The sequence below is a fragment of the Pollicipes pollicipes genome, unplaced genomic scaffold (genome assembly GCF_011947565.3).
Source record: "Pollicipes pollicipes isolate AB1234 unplaced genomic scaffold, Ppol_2.1 Scaffold_7261;HRSCAF=8764_pilon_pilon_pilon, whole genome shotgun sequence".
Lineage (NCBI taxonomy): Eukaryota > Metazoa > Arthropoda > Thecostraca > Pollicipedomorpha > Pollicipedidae > Pollicipes > Pollicipes pollicipes.
In genome coordinates this window covers 26958847-26981849 of record NW_023597054.1, presented here as the reverse complement: position 1 = coordinate 26981849, position 23003 = coordinate 26958847, and the positions used below count along the sequence as shown (strand labels likewise).

Below are 23003 nucleotides of genomic sequence, written 5' to 3'. Positions count from 1 at the left end.
CCACCAGCAGCGTGTCGGTGTGCGGGCAGATGGCGCCAGCCGCTGGTGCCGCCTGCTCGCCGTGCGCGCCGGCGGCCAGCAGCTGCCAGCCGCGGTCCCGCAGCAGCTGCAGCAGCTGCTCGCAGCCGTCGGACGGCACCGAGTGTGTCGGGAACACCTCCAGCACGCCGGCGCTCGCCTTGCTCACGGTGGGCGACAGTGGGCAGCTGGCGGCGACAAACGATGAGAAATCAGAACCTGACGCACTGCGTACAGCGGGACTGCAGCCGTCAGACAGCGGGATCCAGCTGCGCGAAGTGCTGCTTTGCGGAAGTTCCCGCATATGTAATGCACGTTTCAAATTTCCAGATATGCGTATATCGTCCGGCATAGCCAAGGGCGGCATAGCATACGTATTTCAGTGCATTTTAGGCACGCAATTAGGCGCCAGCCAACATGTAATCTATGTGGCATCAGATTTACGAAGTAAAGGCGCATCTTAAGCTCCCAGGCTTTCGGTTTAACGTACAAACTGGGAACTATGGCATCCACAGCCTTAAAATGAAAAACTATGCACTGGCACAGACTGATCTGACCTTACTTGACAAAGCAGGACCATCGCCAGCAGCCACAACTCTCACGTTTTCCGTAAGGCTTGTCAAATCAAGGGCTCAATAGATAGTCCACATAAGTCAGGGAATGCTCAAGCCTCTGGGTAGGTAGTGAAAGGCTGTTAAATTCTGAGGGATGCACATATGTTGTATTTATGCACATTTACATTCCAAGTGATTTAAGACATGTGGACGACCTGCACAAAAACGTATGTACATCACAATTTGCGAAGATTTTGATTTTGGAGTTCTGCCTATAAACTGAAATAAGCATGATAAACGACCCTGCCAATTGAATGCACACATACCTAATGCTTACATACATTTGTTCTCTGTCTGTCAAACATATGCAACCCGTCATCAGTGCTGCGACTAATGCGAAATACGCAGAACACCACCTCTTTCACCCACGACGGGAAGAAAAAAACAAAAATCACAGGCAACCGACCTGTTCTTATCGGGGATGAGGATCGCATCGACGCCCAGGAAGTAGCTGGATCTGAGGATGGAGCCGAAGTTCATCGGATCCTGCACTCGGTCCAGCAGCAGCCACAGCCGCCGTCGGTGGGCGGTTCGCTCTCCCGACGCCTGAAAGCCGACAACGTCGTCCGCCCTCTCCTCTTCAGGCACATGAACGCCGGCGTCTGCCGTCGGCGTCGCTGAGTTCTTCCCAGCCCTTGCGTCCATCCCGGGCTGAGGCGGCGACCGGTGGTCTTCATCCCTCCCCGCAGCGGCTCTCCCAAGCCTTACAGCATCATCCGGGGCAGGTTCACGACACAGCGCCGCGCCAGCCGCGGCCACGGGAAATCCCACCGGCACCGGATCACCAACAGTGGGAAGATCTGCAACCCCAACCTCCAGCTTGTCAGGGTCCGTCGCCACCGGCGGGTAGCCGAGCTCAGTCAGCAACTCGGAGACTGGCCGCGGCCGCAGAGGCCCGACCCGCGCGCACACGCCCTGGTGCACACCCGTGCCGCGCGCGATCGTGTCCAGCTGGGTGACCGGCAGCGGCACGGTGCCGACGCCGCGCGCCGCACACTCTGCCAACAGGCGTGACAGCCGGCCGCTCGTTGCCTCCTGGCGGTGGTACACGCGGTGGACCGTGCGCCGACCGGCTGCCAGCGCAAGCTGCACTGGGTGCAGACCGTACAGCACCTGGACCTGGTCCTCATCCCCATCCACCAACTCTGACTCTATGAAGCCCAGCTTGTCCTTCTTACGCAGCTTCTTTCCACGTGGTTTGTCACTTGGCCTCACATGGCTGCCACGAGGTTTGCCTGGCCAGTGGTCACGCCGTTGATCATGCCAAGGGACAGAGCCAGAATGATGATCAAAGTGATCACCATCTGCTGTGGTCACTTTGCTCCCTTTATCTATTTTTTCAGCAAACTTCTTAGGTGTTTCAGATTTGTCAGACCATTGGTTGTGCTTTCTACTCCATTTTGTGGGAAAGGAGTCATGGCCATTGTCATTTAAATCCCAAGGACCATCTTCTCCTTCATCCCATTCATCTCTGAAGGACTCCTTTCTGCTGTTTTTATATCTACTGCTATTCTTTTGAATTTGTTTTTGATGTCTTGTGTCATCTTTCCTCCCTACCAAATGATCAAAATTGTCATACCCTTTACTCCATTCACCAGCCTTGCTGGTAGCTTTGTGGCTGCTATCATCTTGCATGCTGCTGACATGATGTCTATGACCATCTCGATGGTTAGACAATGCATGGTCGCCAAATTGAGGTTTGTCTTGTGGAAGCTCTTGTGTAGAGTTACCTTCCTTACCAGATGACTTACTCTGCTTTTCAAATGTCAGGAGTGATGAGAATGAACAATGCCGACAGCGCAGGCGACTCACTATGAGTGCGCGCAGGAACGGCATCCTCCGATCACAAGGAACGCAGCCTGCAAAGAGTTGAACTGGCCTTGCAATCAACGGATACACAAAACCATACAACTATATGAATAATCACAGGCTTGCTAACTTTCCACGACAAACACTTTTTACGTCTTTACAGGCAAACTAGAGTCACGGTAAATCGAAATTATGTGTAGCCAAGCAATGCATCCCAGCGCCCTCCCTCGCGACTCTCCAGACCGACCCACGGTGCTTTCACGATGTTTTAGGTAGACCACCTTGGTGTCTTTTGTGCGGTGGAATTGAAATAGTCGCTGGAAGGGAATCCCTTTCTTTAGATGCTCTTAATAGGTAGCAGTGGTCTCCAAACCCTTATGTTGACAAGGTTTCAGTTTTGGATTTACTCATATGAAGCTCAAATCAAAGGTTTGAACTTTATCTTCATAAAAACATCCTAAAGATTTATGTTTTTTTTCATTATCTGACTAAATTCTTTTCTAAAACAATTTTTCTTAACTCTTATCTTATTTTGGAAAATGCTACCATATAATAGTGGTTCTCAAACAAGAGGCGAGATACAGAGACACGAACTTACGCTTCACGGACAGCGCTGCGGGGTGTGAGGTGCGAGTGGGGTGGTGGGTCGTCTGACGGTTGCATTTTTGTGCGGTTTATTGTGTTTAAGATGAGATAGGTTTGAAAAAACTGTATTCAAGCTTTAGCTTTTTTATTTAGAAATGAGGTGGGATGATGCTCTTCCTTTCATTCCCGTGACACTAACGATTTGTCAAGAGTGCTGGTGCGTGGGGTCTGACGGCATGCAGTTGCAAGGTGATATTTTATGTTGCGTGCAGTCTGTTGTGGTACATTGCAGCATACCACTGGATCAATGTAGATAAACTAACCAGTCATAGACTAGCACTTGTAGAAGAGCTGCTATGGTCCAGCCCAAATGCATCCTCACACCCCTTAATGCACAAATAGTTAGGTCTTTTTCAAACCGGAAACAGTCTGTAGGAACACTCTATTACTGTGGAGGAATAATGACTGTATGGACCCTGTTGCTGACTTATTATTGATCATGTTGAACAAACAATACAAGTCATTCAATGATGGGGAAACTTTCCTGTGCTTTACATATAGTGACTTCAAACTTTAAGATCAAAGCATATATGTATATGTATATATATATATATATATATATATATATATATATCTATATCTATCTATATATATATATATATCTATATATATACTTGGGTTATAGGATGAATGTTTTTGTAAATTATGAATTAGACCTACCTGTCAAACTGCCAATTATATGGAACAGCATGCACACAGGGTTGGTAACTCAGCACATTCAGTGCAAGTATTTTTGGAAATATATATGATATTGCATTGCTATTTTTCAGAGTAAGCACAATGCATAATGTTAAAATGTTTTGCTGTTACAGGTTTCCATCACAGCAACAAAACTTGTTTGGAATATTTCAATTTTGTGGCTTCACGTGGGGATATGATAAATACTACCCATGAATGAGCGTGAAGTGAGCAAGGTTGCATTTTGCTCTGCAGTCTTTGCCGGGTTTGCATATGTGGGGTACACTTTGTTCAGGCATCAGATTGGGAGCAGAAAACGTTCAAAAAAGGGTAAGTACTTAATGCATGTTTATACCTATGATAATAGGTTGTAAAGGGCAAGATAAATTTTGTGTCATTTTTCTCTTTTGGGATTTATGTCTTTGTCCTCTAACTGGCATTAGTGATATATTTGGAAGGTGATGGGAAAGAATATTGTCATGAATAAGTCCTAATGAAAGTGCAGACAAACAAAAGCTCTAGCAGAAGTGTAGTTTTTAAGCTGTGCCTCTGCTAGGCCAGAGGTTCAGAGGTTTGATTTCCAACCATGTCTAGTGTCCACCTCTCCCGCTGGGTGAGAGGTGGGATATGCCAGCTCACATAGCATCGCTAGCTGAATGTCAAAAGGCTGTCATGACATACAGCCATACAGAATGAATGCATATTTACTGTGCAGTGTGCATGCTTGGGCCACATCTGCAATGTGTTAATGAGAGCCACACCTCATGCTGGGCTGCTGCCGACATCGCCCGACCCTGTGCCCGATCCGCGACACGCGTCCGCCGTCGACTGAGCGGTGCGTGACGCCCGCCGAATGCGCACTGCAGATGAGAAGAAGGGCGTGTACCTGCGGCGACTGTCGCAGACGACGCAGACGGACCTGATGCTGGCCGAGCTAGACGGCGAACGCGGTACCATCGCCATCAAGCCGCGCTCCGTCCAGGAGCGCATCCGACAGCTGAACCTGCAGGCGCGCCAGTTTGCCGAGACCATGCTGGCCATCCAGACGCAGGAGACGGGCGCGCGCCGGCCGCACTACCGCAGCTCGCAGGTCGGCCAGGGTCTCTGGGCACAGGGGTGACCCGCATGGTGAAGCGCCGGCTCGAGAGGCCACTAGCGATGTCATGTCAGCCGGCGATGGGGCGTCGGCACCATTGAGAGGTCGCCTAGGATACATCTGCCCGACCATTGCTTTGTGTAATAATGTATTGGATATTGTATTTTGGTTCGTCGTTCATGGTGGAACACTCAGGGGCTCGGGTCGCTTGTTCAGTTTTGCTGCTGCTGGTTTATTCACCTGATTTTCGACTGTCGTCCATCTCCACAATAACGCACACCATCAAGCCCCCTCCCCATTGTCCGTCGGAGCGTGCGCTGCCGGTGACCTGCCTCGATGACCCGCCGCAGTGCACGCCCTGGAGCTCGCCGCGCATCCTGTCGCCGGTGGACATCCAGCTGATGACGTCATCGCGCTCAAGCGACCAGCTGGCGTCGCCGCGCGGCCGCGCGCTGCTCGTGGCGCGCCGCCGCCGGCTGACCGGGTCGTCCGATGGCGCGCCGGCCGCGCCCACCCCGGACCAGCTGCGTCAGCTGGAAGACATTGTTTGCCAGCCCAGGTGGGAGGCAGGCCGGGCGCCTCCGTGTTCGGTGGATGATTACGCTGCTCGGGGGGGGGGGGGGGGGGGGGGGGGGGGGGGGGGGCGAAATGCTGCGCTTTGACTACTCTCCTATGATTAAAAAGCGTGAATAACATAACGGTGTTAGAAACGGCTGTTTGTAGGAATGTGTGCAATTGATCAGTTTATTTTCAGGTGGCCCGTTATCCTCGCTATCGCCGCTACACCAGTCCTGCTTTCAGGAGTTGCTGGTTCCCTGAGGCTATCCGTTTTCAAAAGCAGCATGCTTTCGCAGGGAACTGGACAAAGAAGAAGCGTGCACCCTGGTGAAACTAGCTCGATTTTCGAACGTAGACATAACCAAGAAAACGCTGGTCACAATTGCGAACTGCTGCGCTTTCACCAGTAACCAGGTATGTGCCAGCTACATGACATGGTCAACACCACACACTGCCTGCCTAGGTCATCATTAAGTACATATATACTTGATGATCACCGAAGGTACGTTAAAGACAACCTCACCAGCATGGAGTTAACCGTCCAATACCATGTGTCTGAACCACAGCACATGCTCTAACCCACGGAAAGATTATCTGCGCGATGGCGTGCGTCGCGGTGCTTTTTTAAAGCCTGTCAGTATCAGTATGGTCTAGGTGTATTCAAGTGAGGCTTTGAGAGTTGTCATGTGTGGCGGAAATACCCTCTGTGAACAATGCACCCTGAACGCTTGTAATTACGATAGGCCCTCGACGGCAGACGCCACAGCCTTATTGGTGTTGTCATGTAACAACTGGCCTTGGCTTTTCCACACGGAGTCTGTACCAGCATCTAGGTATGCCACAAGTGATCAGACTCAAAATTGCTCGCATGGTCAAGCTCACATATGGGTCTGATCCCTGGACTCGATCTGTATAAATATCTGGTCTGAACCGATGTAGGTTTTTCTCGACGGCTTCTGTTCGGTGGCGATAGTGTGATTTGTGACTGGTCCCTGTTTCTCTGGCCAGGGTCTGTTCCGGCGGGAGGGTCTGATGCCAGTGCTGTCGGCTCACCTGCTGCATCCTTGTCCGGAGGTGCAGGTGGCTGCCGCCCAGACGGTCGCCAATATGGCCCTCAGCCAGGAAAACCAGGACCAAATGCAGGTCAGTGGCAATGGGCATACGCGCGCGCCCGCCCAGAGGGTCGCTGGCGTCTGACACACCTCCCCCCCCCCATCCGGCTCCGTGCGCCGCTAACTCGTTCGGCTGTGGTGAGAGGGTCGCTCTCGCGTGTGCCGTCCCCGTCCCCCCCCCCCCCTCCCCCGTCCTCCCGTCCGCTCCGTGCGCCGCTGACCGTCGGTTGTGGTGAGACTGTCGCTTTCGCGTGTGACGCCCCCCCCCCCCCATCCCCTTCCGCTCCGTGCGCCGCTTACTTGTCCGGCTGTGGTAAGAGGGTCGCTCTCGCGTGTGATGCCTCCCCTCCCGCTCCTGTGCCGCTGACCACCGGCTGTGGCCAGCAGGAATGTGTGGAGGTGCTGCTGTCCATGCTGGAGACGGAGGACGACGACGTACTAGAACCGATGCTCTCCTGTCTGGTGAACGTTGCCGTGCTGGACCGCTGGCACGAGCTCTTCACGGCACACCTCTCGCAGTGAGTGGGCCGGCTGGCCGGACGCGCGGCGCGCGGCGCCCGCTCCACTAACGTCACGCACGCCCACCGCCGGCGAGTACTGGCCAACAAGAGATCGGCTGGCGGCAGCGGGGTTGGGAAGGGGCGGGACAGATATAAATCTCCGCCTACGGGCGTCAGTCGGCGGAGTACAGCCTTATCAAGTCCTCTTTTGTTGGTTTTAGATGAAAAATGTAATTAATTGGTAAAAAGAAGAAAGAATGAACTGTAACAATTGCACAATTCACGAACAATGTACTTGGGGAGCTATGACGCTTTATGAAAGGATTCCGTTTTCATGTAATACAGTGCTCATTTGCAGGTAATTTATGACCCGAATTGCATAATAATGTAGCCAGGATGGGCATGCATCCTGGGGTTAGGTGAGTAGGTGACATATTCCCAGGATCACGCATGCATTTGTCCATTTTCGTGTTCATTGTGCGATGTGTGGTTAAGTGAAGGTAAACAGATGACATGCTGGCAGCTTCCAATGTCTGTCATATTTCCAGTTATACTCTGAATGGAACTGAGTTCTCGAAGAACCCTCCGCACCTTACTAGACCACTTGAAATGTTGGGAGTGGCGTGGGCAGAGTGTTTGTGTGCGGGGAATTAAAACAGGTGTGTCGTGAAGTGAAGAGCAATGCAATAAAGGAACACCCAGGAGATGACGTAAGGAGGCAGTAAGAGTACAGTCTTTTCTAAATGTAACCATCTACCAGAGTTGTTCTCCCTCATTTTTTTTTTTTTTTGATTTAACAAATTGGGTTATAACTTGTAAAATGAGATCGATGGTGATTGCTGTGCGTGGAATCGAATGTTGGTTTAGAACCTCCCAGCATTGTTCATTCTAGGGATTGGCAAAGCCGCAATATTCGTGCCTGGCACATGTGTGCTGTTGCCCAACTGCCCCCGTACCGCGTGGGATGTTAGTCGCAGTCCTGCAGCTGTGCTGGGCGTGCGCTGGGGCTGCGGCTGTTGAGCCCCTGGCGCGCTGTTGCAGACTGTACAGCTTGGTGGACGAGGCGCCGCCCCGCCTGCAGATACACGCCCTGCGTCTGCTGGTGAACCTGTCCTGTAACGACATGACCGTCCCGGCCCTGTTGGCCGCTCAGGTCAGTGAATGGGCTCAAGGTTCCAGCCACTTGAAGGTCCGGTCTCGCCGCCTAATCTGACCTCTGCGTCGTATTCGAAGCTGATGCCTACCAGTGTCTGACCGCTCCGTCTCGGTCCGCGACGCTCAGCGCGTCGTATGGAGCTCGCCGTCCGCCACTGACGGAGCCGCGTGCGCGCGCGCGCTCGGCAGGGTCCGCGCAAGCTGCTGTACTACCTGGAGCCGAGCACGGAGGAGACGGTGCTGCTGCGGCTGGTGACACTGCTAGCCGGCCTGACCTCGGCCGCCGCCCGGCTCCACATCAACCCGGCGCTGGACCTGCCGCCGGCGCAGAAGGTCGCCGCCCCCGACACCATGTGAGCACACAGAGGCACCAGGCACCGAGCAGCCTAGGGCAGACCGTCACCGCGACTGGATGTGTTGTGCATTTTTCATGTCGCATGGAGACAGATTGGGTACCAGCCATTGTGCGAGATTGGACACCGACATAGATGCCGTGAAGGCGCGGGCTTATCTACATGTGATGTGAGCACTGCCGCGACATCAGACACCTGTGAGGGCCGATGGTTCGCTAGACGCCAGATGTGGCCAGGGGTAGCCGACGTAGTGCCGCCCCCGCCCTGCGCTCGGCAGAGCTGTGACAGCCATCTGGCGTGTCGAGGCGGCAGCTGCGGATCTGCTGAGACGTCTCCGCCGGTTAGCCAAGCTGCAGCTGGGGCAGGCTATCCCCTGGTGACTTCGCTTGCGCATTGTATGCCGACGCCCGTTCCGAATGCCCCCCCCCCCCCTCTCCGCCGCGCCCGTGCGTGCCACGTCAAGCTGACGCGCCGACCGCCGCAGGTACGCCCAGATCTACGGCGTCGGCGTGCGCCCCCGAATGGCGCACAAGGCGTCGGCGCTGGCCGCACACCACCCGGCCGAGGACGTGCGCCTGCAGGCGGACAGGCTGCGCCAGGCGCTGGACGCCTAGCGCCCGGCGCCGTCCCTTCCTCCCCTCTAGTCTGTGCCGACCGGCGCTCGTCGCTGTGCTGTGCTGTTACCCGTCTGGGTGTGCTGGTGTGTATGCGTGAGTCTGTTGCCTGTTTCCGTTGGCAGATGGCAGTACTGGTGCGTGCAGCTGCCCGAGTGTTTGACGTTTCGCGGAAGGCTTTCGGGCTGGATGACAAAATTTCGTTGCATGTGTTACCCCGCAGACATGTGCTGTTTGGTGTGCTTGTTACCATGTTTGATATCGCCATTGCAGGGATTTTTATCCTACTCTCTCCAAATACCAACAATTATATGTGAAAGCATTCCCACATTAGGCGTAAAATGATCAACATTTGGTAGGCCTCTGCTTTGCTCTTCGGAGATCTTGCAGCTTACGTCGAGTGGAGTGTCGTCTTCATTCGTAGTTCACGTCACACCGTCCAAATTTGTTACTGGTACCGATCAGATTACTGGTTGACACTCGGGACGGCGGCAGTCCACTTTAATTATCACATCCGTCACGCTTTCCGTGCCCAAACAGACGCGACTCTCTTACGGATCTCAATCACATCCGTCACGCGCTCCGTGCCCAGACGCGACTCTCTTACGGACCTCAAGATGTTGCGCGCAGTCCTGCTGCGAGTCGTGAAGCTTTCCGACTGACCCAGTCATCTGGGAGGTGGTTCGAGATACAATGTTTGGAATGAGACAGGATGTAGTCCCGATGGTAATAACTGGAGGAAGGTGGTCAGTGTGTGATGAGCTTTGTGTGGAGGTCGGCGTAGTGCTTCAGTTGCTTCCAAGAGCTTGCAAAGGGTGAGTTGTCCATTTGTGAAATATTTGTACAGATGGAGGCGCAATTACTTGATGATATGCTGCTGGAAAGTAGCAATACGATTGAAAATTACGCCACTTAGATATAATGTTCTGATTTCTCCCTGGAGATTTTTTTTTCCTGAACCCCCGGCCGTCTTTAGGTGGCTGGTCGCTCGTATGAGCCATTTTCTTCCGTCGCGCAGTTGACCTGTGGCGTGAAATTATGTTGTATTTCAAACACGGCTGTCAAAAACGTGCTGATCCTCCTGCTGTCACTGCTGATCCCGCCTAGCACATCAGTACATAGAGAGATCATGGCACACGATGTCATTCGCCCTTGATAAGTGCATTAGTTTCATATCACTGGAAAATATTGGTGACTAGTGCGATTTCGACGGGAACTACCATCTTTGTAACAGCAGCTTAAAGCATGGTGCTGGCTGTTTGTATTCTGATCCGTGTTTGGCTCGGCAGGCACCTTGTAAAGTAAGAATCCTCACGTTACTTTGGTACGATTGACGTTGGTACGGTTTTCTCTGGTGCTCCACTGAATCGTCAACGATCTGTCTTGGTGAGGAAATATTGGGATAATCTCCGCTGCATTTCCAGTGGTAATCAAGATGCTTGTAAGTAATCGCTACACGGTGAAGCGGCGACGCCATCACTATGCGTCTGTGGTGGAGAGTTTGGCTCAAATGTGTCTCATGGAATATACCTCACAAAACGAGGTATTTGCGAATCTCTTCGATTTTCTATGCTTTGACGGGCAAACTATCGTCAATTATCAGGTTAAGTAACATATCGTCCCAAGCTGCCACACTGAAAATAAGCCAGAAAATACTGGTTAAATTCTCCACTACACCTCCCGCCCCAAGATGCCCAAGGTTAGGCAAAAAAGGGCATTTTCAGGTTTCGAAGCAAATATAGGTAAGAATGTTTGCTAGTCAAAAGAAATGAAAGCTAATTATTTTTTCTCAGAAGCATGACATTTTTAACTTCACCCCCCAATCCAACACTGCCTCACCGCCCACTGCAGCGGCATTCTGGATCCACCCTTGCCCTCTGCTGACAGCAGGGCGCAACGCCTGATTTAGTCGTTCCAGCTGGTTCCCCTGACGCCCTGTTTAGTTGTTCTGGCAGACATGGTTGCTTTGTACAACTGCGTTGATGAACAGAAGTATCGCAGTCGTTTCTCAATGTTTTACGCCTGTTGTGAGCTTCTGTCTGTTATTGTCCAGTCGTCCAGTCGCTGATATTCCACGAGATCGCCAATGCAGTGCTACATCCAAGCCGCGCTGCGGGAGCTGATTTCTATTGTGTTGCTCCGCGTGTACATGGTTAGACAGCAGGCTGGTCCAGACTATAATGCTTTGTTTTTACAGTGTTCGTGAGATACTGTCCGCTCGCGGACACTTGCAAGATGCAAGAACTACGTCCTTTTTGTTATTTTTATATTTATTGTCTCGTCCTTGCTATATTTGCGTTTTTTTATGGCTGATAGTAATGGATGTGATTATTGTTCTGTCTCGGAACGAAATACATACGAAAAAGTTCTCTAAAATTTTGTATTGTCATCGATATGACACCTGGAATCATCTGTGTAAACTGCGCCTCTCCCGCCGATTAGCGATGACTGAAGACGCACCGCAACTCGATTGTATGCCCTCTCCCATTAAACCGGACCACATACGACTCGTCCATAGCAGAATGATGGGTAGCCATCATGTGCCGTTAAGCCGGGGACCCTATGAGACAGCTGGAGCCAGGCGAGGGATCTGTATCCGGCCAATATTGAAGTAATCTAAGCATATCAATGCGGTATAGACATCCCATGTCTTGTTTCTGGGCCGGCTCAAGTGGCAAGTGGTAGATAACTGAGTTACTTTGGGAGTGGCAGGAGACAATTTCATGTAATAAGCCGGACATTTGCGGACCGATCTAGGACTGGAAAATCACGATTTTCTTGAAACTGGAAGAGAGTCACCACCTTGCACTCCCAGAACCAAATAGTTCGTTAGACCACCACATGCAGCTCAGCATGAACATATTCGATTGGAAAGTAGTCCCCAAACGCAATTTTTGGGTTTAGCATGCTGCTCTGGGGTCTAGTCCTTATATCGGAAAATATTTTTTTTAGAATAGCTACCCGCTCGAAAATTCACCAGCTGGTTGACGTCATCAAAAACTTAGCTGATTCCATTTCCCGTTTCACCACTTCCTTGGTCAGCTGAAAAGCAGACGCACAACCTTGAAACCTGAATGCCAATGGGAGAGGTGTGGACGTGTGGGTGGTGGGCTGAGTTCCAGCGCTCGTGTTTAATTCCGTGGCCTGGTGGGGTAATGGACGTGAGAGGGGTGAAACTTTTGTCTTGACGCTTTTGAAATTTTACAGATGATTGGATATATGCGCGGTAGGCTGACTTTTTTGAGTAGTTTGAGGGCGAGCTAGCGCCGCGTGCATATTTTGGGTGATAGGTATGATAAGAACGTGATTGTCGGCTATGGAGCTTTACGTCTGGATTTGTGTACCATGTCAGTAATCCATGAAACAACTTTGCATGCATTTCAAGAAATTCCTGAAATATTGGTGTGGATAAGATGGATGTTGTTATATATGAGTTACATTGTGGGTGATAATTTAATGGTCACACCTGACTTAGTGTGATTTTATTGTAGTTGCTTTAGATTATTATTATTGTGCTTGAGCTTATTTCTAAGCAGATGCTCCCCCTTACCTGTAACTGACTGCCCAAAGCAAAAGCTATGTGTCAAAAGCTATATTTTGCCTACTTACTGCAAAGGATACCTAATGAGGTACTTACTGATGCATCCTGTTTGCTTCTTGGTGGCCAGAAGAGATCAATGATATGGATAGATCACTTGTGTCATACATGTCCATAGCACAGCCTCTGTGTGATGGAGTGGTCTGTTCCAGAGTTAGTTGCCACTTGACCTCTTCATGCATGCCTGTGTGGTTGAACTGATTAGATTCCACTTTATATGGCTATTGACTATGACTATTGCACAAGAATGTGATGAGTGGGTATAAAATAGAAATGTGCTTCTCTTTCTTACCTCCTTGGCCACAGGTACAGTGTCAATTTTATGATCCATGGAGCCACATGGTTGTGAGAGATGTTGGATTGCAACTGACAACAATAGTTCCTGAACATCCTAAACCACAGCACATTTCTTTTGCAATAGCATATACAGTATCTACCATATCAAATACTTATTATTTTTTTATTTTTTTATTTTTTTATTATTTTTATTTTACTATTTATTTTAAATAACTGGTTAAGCACATATATTCTACTTTGAGCAGTGCATTATAATAGTATTGGCCCAAAGATTAACTCACTATAGACTAGGCTAATTATTGTAGCACCATGGGGTGGTAAAGTTATAATGTCACATAAGTTGAAGTGTGAAGCTTGGAATTTTATAGTGCCAAAATACCCCAAAATATATGATACTGGTTGAGTGTAATTCATGTTTTTGGGTTTTATTGACGTTCAGCCCATTAAGTGCAAGTGGCATTGAGAAGAAGTGGCCTGTTTTTGCTGGAAATTGGTAACTTGTTTTACTAAAACTTACATAACTTGCCACATTAACATGCAAAATATGCCATATTTAAAATCATTTCTGTCTCTTGCCTGATCCTGTCAGTTATTCCTATGGCCCAAGTCATCCCATGCTTTTGAAGTGTATGGATACTTGATCAGGGAAATGCACATTATTGCTCTTATTTTTTAAAAAAATATTGTGCCAATTTGTATTGTTTCTGGAGTGTCAGTAGTTGGACAGTTGATGTGGACATTACAGGTAACACACCTAACACCAATCATTTGGTCAATCTTAAGGTTTAAGCCTAAACATTGGTGTTTTGTATAGGATACTGATTGTTCATAGCATGTGGCAGGTGTGTTGACCATCCCCAGATGCTTACAAATTTGAAATCAGTCATGCCTAGCATGCCATCTAAATATGACCTGACTCAGACCACCCCAGGCTAATTTTGATTATTGTTTATTATTTCTACCCAAACCATGTGTAAATGCATTCTGTGCATGTTCATGTGATGGCTTTCAGGATTTAACATAAGCTCCTGAGTCTAACATAACATAAGTCTTGATCTTCAGAATTTGAGCAATCATTTTCAGTATTTGAGGGTTAACAAGTATTGAGTCTCCTCAAATCATTTGAACCTGAATCCTCAGCTATAGCTGGGGAACCTGAGAGTGTGATATTTTGCTATGTAATTTAGAAAGGGGTGACAGGCAATATTCTTCTTAAGTGAAGTTTTGTTTGTCTTTCTGCATTCTTTCTTATCAGGCTCTGCCATTGGTAAATTGTGGATAATAAGGTTGTGCTAGAGCAGTTCTAACCCATGGAATCAAGTTATCCCAGCCCATGCTTCTACTTTTCTCTCAGATGGGCAGCTTCTCACCAGGTTAAGGAAGCATTTGAATGTTATGAACCCTTGTATCCTAAGAACAAGGGGTTAAAGCCTGAAAACATACATTCAGATTTTAAACACCACAAGTACATATTTATAGCCACCATTAAGATATTCAAGTAGATGTATTGAAATGTTTTCTTGGCTCACATTTGTTTTAAGCTGGCTAGATATGGCATATATGTCTTGATGCTTCATCAGGCTGAGTGGCCTGTCATGCATTTTCTTCCACATGGGGGCTTTTCCCCCTCCACATTTTGATTGACATTGAAATGTGCCCGTGGTAGGAGCGGTTAGAACAATAAGCCACAAAGCAATCAGATCACTTGAAAAGTGGGTTAATTGGAAGCTACTGAAATATTGAGTCCAAAGCTGAATCCAAATACAACAAACCTATGACTAGAATTCCAAAATGCATACAATCTTCAGCTCTAGTGTGAGCATGTGTTCTTAGAATTCATGAGACCATGGTGTTTTGGGAATAAATGAATCTGAATAGTCAGCTTTAATGTCTGTACATGGTAAACAAGCTGCAGATAATATTTAATCCAGCATGTTGGGTACTATGACTCCCCCCCCCCACCCCATGGGTTGGTCAGTTATTTACTATTTTTGTTACACCATATATCTTCACAACCAAGTAACAACCCCATTGTGTTACAGGTGATTCGAGTGTAGCTGTGATATTTGAATCATATGAACACCTGATAAAAGTGCCTGTTCACAATGGATACCAAGGAGAAGGTGACAGAGCCAGAGATTAAAGGCTGGCTCTACAAGTGGACAAATTACATAAAGGGATATCAGAAGAGGTGGTTTGTGCTTTCCAATGGACTGCTTTCATACTACAGGTAAGGATACTGAGCTCTGGGAGCTACTTTAAGTAAAATGTCAGGCAAGGAGGTGACATCTTGTCACATTCTCCGGCAGCTTAATTTGAGGTCGTTGCTGTGATCTGGTCATCCCTACAATGTACATGTGTTGTCATGGTGTGGTTTCCACACAGTCAGGGAAATGGGAATGGCCAGTAGCTTTAACAGTTTGCTCCTGACAAGATCAAACTGACTCTGTCCAAGATAGGTGTGAGAAAGCCATATTTGATGCTTATATTTATATATTATTGGAAAGTCGTCGGATCTAAGATGCTGTCCGTTGTTTTCACAAACACATCCATGGATGATCGCAATTCGAGCAACGGTTTTGCTGCCTTTCTGAAAAATATTTCCGTGGTGCGGTGATGGTCTGCTGGCGTCATGGGTGTGTCTGGTGTGGGTGAAATAGGCAGCAGACCTTAGTTTTCAAATGCTTTGTCTGGTTGTTATGGGGAGATTTTAGAAAGCCACGTTTCCGATATATTTGTAAATTGATCTGTGTGATACGGTATTGTAGGTCGGGATAGGAGACCATCCCGAAATCATTATGTGCATTTTTCTATTTTCAACTCTCCATCCTCGTAGTTACACATTTGACACACTGGGCGAAAACGCTCTCCTCCTTCCAAGTTATGTTCTGTTAAGTTCATCGTCCCAAAAAGGAACAAGTCTGTATAGCCCCTTATTGGGCTAAAGATGCCTTTCGTCCATCTTCATACACTTTTGTTACGCTCCATCCCCCTTCCCCTCCTTGGTTAACGGAATATGCGGATGGCCCGTAGGGCAGTGCCATTTGTGTGACGGCATTGGACGTTTGGTATAGCCCAATGTCAGCGACGCCATTTGTGCTGTCACAGTGTTCATTGGCCTTTGATATTTTTGCAACGAGTGGGCGAATAAAGGTAATGGAAGTCTTGATAAAGTATAAATGCCGGCAAATTGTGCTCGCTTTTCAAGGAAAGGAAATGTTTTGGAACCGCGAAGTGTTAGCAGGCGTGAGCCTATGGCTGAGTCCAGGACTGATCTCACGGTAACATTGCCTACTCTGGCGTGGCTACATGCTCTGAAGACAGACGCTGGCGCTGCACGCAGGCGTCGTGGAGGCATGCGCGGCACCTCCGCCCGAGCGGTAGAAGCCAACGGGGGCCGACAGCCCTTTTGTACCGCGCGACTGGCCGTGCCCGAATCCAATGGGACTGGGGTGGTGCGGTGCAGGGATCCCGCCCCGGAATGCGACGAGTCGGAAAACGTGGGCGGAAGTGTGTTGAAAGGAAAACATTGAGGGTATATTCTTTCGGCTATTTCAGGTTTTCATTTTCAGTTACGCATATAAGTAACGGAAACAACGAATTTCTGCTTTTCTTGACTGGACTTGCGAACACAGATGTCATCGGTATAAATATGGTCTCGTCAATTGGCAAATTAAGTGACGACCACCCTTCCTTTGATCAAAAGGCGTGGCTTTTAAAAGCATTTCTATTGTTGGTGCAGCTTTTCTGAGCATTTCCGTCACCAATTATGGTCACATTCTACGGCCACATCCATTGTAATTGTTATGTGACATGTATCCTTCCGGGGCACGACAGCGGCGAGCGCGCGCTGGTGTGTGATGTCGCCTCGCGCTGTCAGGACCCAGGCGGAGATGGCGCACACGTGCCGGGGCACCATCAGCCTGCACGGCGCGGCGATCCACTGCGAGGACTCGTGCAACTTCATCATCTCCAACGTGTCCAATGGTGGCACACAGACGTTCCACCTGAAGACGCCCAACGAGATCGAGCGCCAGCGCTGGATCACCGCGCTGGAGCTGGCTAAGGCCAAGGCTATCAGGGCACTCGACTCTGGTAAGCGTAGCAGTGTGCGTGTATGTTTTGATGTTGTAGCCGATCCCAATAGGATCTAATTATTGTCGTGTGTAATACTGGACGGGGGTATTGATGGCCATCGATTTGGTGGGTGTGCGGCTGGACCGCGATATTGGTATAGCCGGCGCTGCTTGTGGCGTATGCCCAAAGTAGTTAGATTATGTAGCATTCATATTTCGAAGTGCGTGCAATAGTGTTGTTTTTTTGGCCGCGTGTTTGGCGTATTTGTCCAACTACGTGGTCAGCAAAAGCTGCTTTCTTTTCGTTATGATAGAACACCGGATATTTTAATTGCATATAGCTTTTAATACCTCATATTTGAAAGGATGCCCTAAATTTCTAGTTGTCACGTGTTCAGGTGTTTGCACGTTCTTAATTTCGAGCGTTGATTGTGATGCATTCGAAGCTTCATTGTGGAGTGTGTATGTCATTCATCTCCGTATCTTTTGTTCAGATGGCTCCTGCTTGGGTGTGGTTTTCAACTGCCCGAATAATGCAATGGAGACCAGGCAGTTAACCTACTCGTGTTAATGCGGCGTTGTGTGTGTGCCTGTGTGCTCCCAGAGGAGGATGGCTTCGATGAAGAAGAAGAGCCAGACAAGGGCGATATCCAGGCCGTGATCAGCACGCTGAACGCGAAGCTGGAGGACTTGCAAACTTGTCACGATCTGATCGCAAAGCACGCCTCCACCCTACACAGGTCAGTGGATTGTTACAAAAAGCTCGTGGTTTTGAGGAAGAGGTTTCACCGTAATGTGGGATACTGGACTGGAATATCGTTATTCTAGTCCTGGGATGAGTAGAGATAAATGCGTATTGCGATGTGTCGAATTTTATTCGCGAGGATTGAATGCGTTATATCTTAGGCTATTTGTGGCGCGTGCCCTGCAGCGGCGTGGAGCTGACATTGCGAAACGCTGCCATGAAAATCACCAATACTGAATATGTTTAATGCCAGAGAGCATGTTAAAGCGCTGTTGTAGTCCTGCCGCAAGGTTTGAAGGACCATGCGTATGGCTAATTTAACGACGCTTGAATATTTCAGTTTTGAAATAAATGAAGCACGAAAGGCGCGATCACATAAGACGCATTGGGGGTCATTTTGGCGCTTGCGTGTTTCATGTGTGACTGTGCCTCAGTGGACATGACAGGTTGCGACGCTTGTTATCGTAGCGATGAGGTAACAAATATGTTATGTTTTTAAGTAGACGGCCAGCTATCCAACGAACAATTTCAACACCAAAAGAACCACTTGCTGATCGCAGCACAAGCGGTGGATTGCGTCATGTGTTGCTTGTGGTCGTGAAGCTGGGGTAGTTTCTCTATGTAAGAGCAATTGAAGTGACCAAAATGAGTGATTTTTCCGCTCGCTCGGTGGAAGTGCTGGCCACTGAGCTTGCAAATGGCCTGCATGGAATGTGGTGCGCGAATGGCGTAATCGCCATCCGCGATTACCGTGGGAGGAAGGGGTAAACCTCTGTTATCTCAGGCTATGGTCGCCATGCGTTAAAAGTTTGCAAACTGTTGATAGCACTGGCCAATTTTAATCGGGAATTGCTTAGATGAAACCGCAGTCGGGCTCAGACCTTCGACTGTCAAGTTCGCGTACGGCTGATCATGAAGAGACCCTGCTGTGCCGGCCGCATATTGGTTGCACTCATGCGACAGTTGGACTCGTGCGATACATGGCTGCCTGTTGTTCGGTGAGGACAGACCCCATCACCCCAGGTGCAGCGCACCGGTAGCCATTTACCACGAGCTTGACTCCTGTTCGTTGTTCGTAAAATGGTGATGGCGTTGTTTTGGACGACAAGCTCTGTCTTCGACTTGTCGTGACATTTTGGGAAGCGACCTTTTCTTGTTAAGTCGGAGTCAGCTGTTGTCGTTTTGTATTTTTTTGCAGATGCTTGTAGCTTTATCCTCACCTTGCTAGCTGATATTTAATGTGCCCAACAGGCGTGCTGGGAACAAAATTTGACGTCAACGCGCAGTAAATCTTCCATCATCATCGTCTGATGTAAAGACGCCGCACGCATGTGCCGCGCCCGCCCTGGTAATGATTTCCGACACGGTCAGCTCAATAGCTAATCTGGCCGATGACGCGGGTCCGGCGCTGCCTACGACCCTGCCGCCCGGTCGCGCCCCCGTATCAGCCTAATCTGGGCCGGCGCTGCGGCGCCTGCGCGCTGATGCGTGGCGTCAGCCGTCAGGCTAGTGGTCACGCTCGGACCGCGCGTGCCGCGGCCCGTCTGTCCGACGCCCCACGCACTGAACCCCCACCCCACCCGCACTGGACCCGCACGCCCGTCCGGCCGCCGGCTGTCGCTCGCCAGAAGGTGGCGCGCGCCGCCGAGCTCACCAGCCGCCTCCTGACGAACAGGTCAGCCGGCGGCCGGCTGGGGTTGAGGTGTCACGTTGACCGCGTGCAGTCCAACGCGCAGTGTGCTGATGATGCAAATGGATGTTTTCGTGGTGGCGTTGGACAATCTCGCCGCTACAACGTTGGTACGGACGGGATCGATTTCCGGCGTGGACACCACGTCGCGGAATGTAGAAGTGATCTGTCCGGGAAAAATATAATCTGAGCAGGTAAAGCATGTAAACCTATAAAGATTGAGCGAAAGTCCAAAACGCACGTGCTGCTCGAGCGTGTTTGACCTTCGGGAAGGTGGACGGCGCCGTGCCGCGCTGTGACTTCTGTCGCCTTGTCATAGGCGCCCTTTGTGTCGACATTTGGCCGCTCGTGCTGTCTACCTGCGTGCGGTACAATGGTCCCCGTGCCGGCCGGGTGACGTCCGGCCGGTCAGCGAGCGCGAGCACAGCCCCAGGGTCTTTGTACTCGCGAGTTACCGCCTGACACAACCACCTCGGACCCAGTCTCCGTCGACAAATGGAAGTGCATCCCCTGTTTCGCAGTACGCTCATTCCTTACTTATGACGTTACCGACCAAGCCTGACTAGGGTCAAAAGAAGCGAAGAAGTGCGTTTGTTTACAAATAAGTTGTTGCTGCTTACATAGCAACACCTAGCAACGGTCGACGCACTGTGGACGGGCTTGCATGGCGGGCAAATGGACTGGTCTCGATCAAATGTGGATTGCGTGATTGACAGTGATGCTTCGGGCACGCGACTTCCGAGAACTCTGTTACTGAATGCATTCAAATGCGCCATTTCTGCACGCGTTTTTCCTCCATGGGGTTGCGTCAGCTGATTCTAATTGCTGTCCGTATTTGGGACAAAAGGCGTCCTGCAATAGTGCGCATCGATGGCTCCACAGGCTGCTACCTCTTTGATCGGAGCGTAGATCGTAGGCCAATGAAAAACCGGGGCCTGGTCGTTGAGTGGCCGGCTGATGATGGCGGCCGGGTCTTCGGCTCCCGGCCGGTCACGCTGAAAGGCGCCACGTGCGGTCCACTTACGGTCGCGCGAACAACGGAATGGGGAGGCCGGCGTGGGACTCTACCGGGACTCTGCTCTACCATTACATATCCGGGGCATGGTCAAACCATTGATTACCGTATAGCCGGGGCATGAACGAACCATTGACCATTACATATGCGGGGCATGGCCAAACCATTGATGACCGCATAGCCGGGGCGTGAACGAACCATTGACCATTGCATATCCGGGGCATGGTCAAACCGTTGATGACCGCATAGCCGGGGCATGAACGAACCATTGACCATTACATATCCGGGGCATGGTCAAACCGTTGATGACCGTATAGCCGGGGCATGAACGAACCATTGACCATTACATATCCGGGGCATGGTCAAACCATTGATTACCGTATAGCCGGGGCATGAACGAACCATTGACCATTACATATGCGGGGCATGGCCAAACCATTGATGACCGCATAGCCGGGGCGTGAACGAACCATTGACCATTGCATATCCGGGGCATGGTCAAACCGTTGATGACCGCATAGCCGGGGCATGAACGAACCATTGACCATTACATATCCGGGGCATGGTCAAACCGTTGATGACCGTATAGCCGGGGCATGAACGAACCATTGACCATTACATATCCGCGGCATGGTCAAACCATTGATGACCGTATAGCCGGGGCATGAACGAACCATTGACCATTACATATCCGGGGCATGGTCAAACCATTGATGACTGCATAGCCGGGGCATGAACGAACCATTGACCATTACATATGCGGGACATGGCCAAACCATTGATGACCGCATAGCCGGGGCGTGAACGAACCATTGACCATTGCATATCCGGGGCATGGTCAAACCGTTGATGACCGCATAGCCGGGACATGAACGAACCATTGACCATTACATATCCGGGGCATGGTCAAACCGTTGATGACCGCATAGCCGGGGTATGAACGAACCATTGACCATTGCATATCCGGGGCATGGTCAAACCGTTGATGACCGCATAGCCGGGGCATGAACGAACCATTGACCATTGCATATCCGGGGCATGGTCAAACCGTTGATGACCGCATAGCCGGGGCATGAACGAACCATTGACCATTGCATATCCGGGGCATGGTCAAACCGTTGATGACCGCCTAGCCGGGGCATGAACGAACCATTGACCATTACATATCCGGGGCATGGTCAAACCATTGGTGACCGCATAGCCGGGGCATGAACAAACCATTGACCACCATATGACCGGGACATGATCAAACCGTTGGCCACTACGTATGTAGAGCAGGGTGTCAGCAATTCGTACCGTCACCGAGCCACCGGAGACCGCCATGATATGCCTGCTATCATCTGCAACAACCCTCGTAAAACAGGTTGTAGGGTTCATCTGTTGACTCATGCGACCCCTGCACCATTGTGACATCCATGGATGGCAGTTACGTACGATATGCGGTGCTCGTTGCTATCGTGACCGAGTTTCTCACCAAACTGTACTGCTTGTCACAGATCCCTGGCCGACTTGGAGAACTCGGAGAGCGCTCAGGAGGTCACGGCGAAGGTGAAGCAGGTCAACGGGAGGGCGACGCTGTTTCGAATCACGTCTACAGCTATGATTAAGGTAGGCAGATTTCTGCCAGCCATGCTTGCAAACGTGGAGCACTATTGGCGATTGGTTTTTGGCCTGTTGTTCTCTTTCGTCACGTCATCGGGTATCCTGGCAGGGCGTCATTCGCTGGGAGGGGGCGAGGTTGCTCCGGCCGTCAGGGCTACCCACGAGAGCGGCCGGACGTGAGGCCGCTCTCGTGGGTAGCCCATTCGAGCACCCGTACAGCGGCGGTGAAGACGAGTCTCGATGTCGTAGGTAACCCAGGATGGCCACAGTCTTACCCCCACTTTGCGACTCCGCCAAATTACTGGTCATTTTGCATGTTTTGAAACTCTGTTAAACTGCCCACGCTGTAACAACTTTCGCGATCCTTACCCCGTTTTGGTTTTTCTCTTTCGATCAGAAGGCTAATGAAGGGAGGTCTTTGCGGTGCCGTGGTCGATACGTGGGTTTCTACCAAACCTAGCCACGGCATGGTGTAAGTTCCACCTCGATGGTATCTTCACCGTCCTAGCTACGTATACGTGTCCCAGGGTGGGCGGTTGCGCGACTGCCGCCATCGAGCGGCACGTGGCCTCTGGGCACGGCTGCTGTCGGCGCTATTCCTTGCAGCGGTGCACGGACATGCCTCAGCTCGTCACCCATTGTACCGCGACCACGCTCCCGGCGAGCACGTGGTCCCGAGTGCAGAAACCCGAGCCGCGGCGGTGCGTGACGCCACCACGACCGTGGGAATGCAGTCCAGCGGTCAGTAGCTGCCCATGTGTCGGCGCGTCGGCGGCATCGCTGGACGGCGCCAGCGTGTCGGATGTTCCTGCAGGCCTGAGGGCGGTA

At 50.4% G+C, this 23003-nt stretch overlaps 3 protein-coding genes across 8 annotated transcripts in view; 2 read left to right on the top strand and 1 right to left on the bottom strand.

The window, feature by feature from the left end:
- Window positions 1–230: 230 nt before the first annotated feature.
- Window positions 231–2267, bottom strand: LOC119111251 (rRNA methyltransferase 1, mitochondrial). Its single transcript, XM_037235072.1, has 4 exons — window positions 2228–2267; window positions 1446–1867; window positions 1039–1178; window positions 231–237 (listed from the first exon to the last, which is right to left on the bottom strand). The coding sequence occupies exons 1-4, from the start codon at window positions 2265–2267 to the stop codon at window positions 231–233; spliced, it is 609 nt and encodes a 202-aa protein (XP_037090967.1).
- Window positions 2268–5333: 3066 nt separating this feature from the next.
- Window positions 5334–11505, top strand: LOC119111825 (uncharacterized). The gene is made up of 7 exons (XM_037235661.1): window positions 5334–5419; window positions 5715–5832; window positions 6427–6561; window positions 6918–7048; window positions 8072–8183; window positions 8375–8538; window positions 9023–11505. Exons 3-7 carry the CDS (start codon window positions 6451–6453, stop codon window positions 9150–9152), a joined length of 648 nt encoding a protein of 215 aa, XP_037091556.1. The 5' UTR covers window positions 5334–5419; window positions 5715–5832; window positions 6427–6450; the 3' UTR covers window positions 9153–11505.
- A 727-nt stretch (window positions 11506–12232) lies between these two features.
- Window positions 12233–23003, top strand: part of Osbp (oxysterol binding protein) — a 47944-nt gene continuing 37173 nt past the window's right edge. For 2 of the 6 annotated variants that reach the window (XM_037235660.1, XM_037235654.1), the window contains exons 1-5: window positions 12241–12304; window positions 15090–15277; window positions 16928–17142; window positions 17728–17863; window positions 22070–22181. In XM_037235660.1, coding sequence (XP_037091555.1) covers window positions 15153–15277; window positions 16928–17142; window positions 17728–17863; window positions 22070–22181 — 588 coding nt within the window. In that variant the 5' untranslated portion in view covers window positions 12241–12304; window positions 15090–15152. Of the gene's footprint in view, window positions 12305–12760; window positions 12782–15089; window positions 15278–16927; window positions 17143–17727; window positions 17864–22069; window positions 22182–23003 lie in introns of those variants that run through there. The other 4 variants (XM_037235656.1, XM_037235657.1, XM_037235655.1 and 1 more) reach the window with 4 other exon arrangements.

Coding starts and splice junctions, on each gene's coding strand:
- LOC119111251 (XM_037235072.1), bottom strand. CDS start 2,267: ATGCAAGATGATAGCAGCCACAAAGCTACCAGCAAGGCTG. Junction 1,868..2,227: donor CAAAGCTACCAGCAAGGCTG/GTGAATGGAGTA, acceptor ACCACTGGCCAG/GCAAACCTCGTGGCAGCCAT. Junction 1,179..1,445: donor CGGACCCTGACAAGCTGGAG/GTTGGGGTTGCA, acceptor GTCGGCTTTCAG/GCGTCGGGAGAGCGAACCGC.
- LOC119111825 (XM_037235661.1), top strand. CDS start 6,451: ATGCCAGTGCTGTCGGCTCACCTGCTGCATCCTTGTCCGGAGGTGCAG. Junction 7,049..8,071: donor TTCACGGCACACCTCTCGCA/GTGAGTGGGCCG, acceptor GCGCTGTTGCAG/ACTGTACAGCTTGGTGGACG. Junction 8,539..9,022: donor GTCGCCGCCCCCGACACCAT/GTGAGCACACAG, acceptor CGACCGCCGCAG/GTACGCCCAGATCTACGGCG.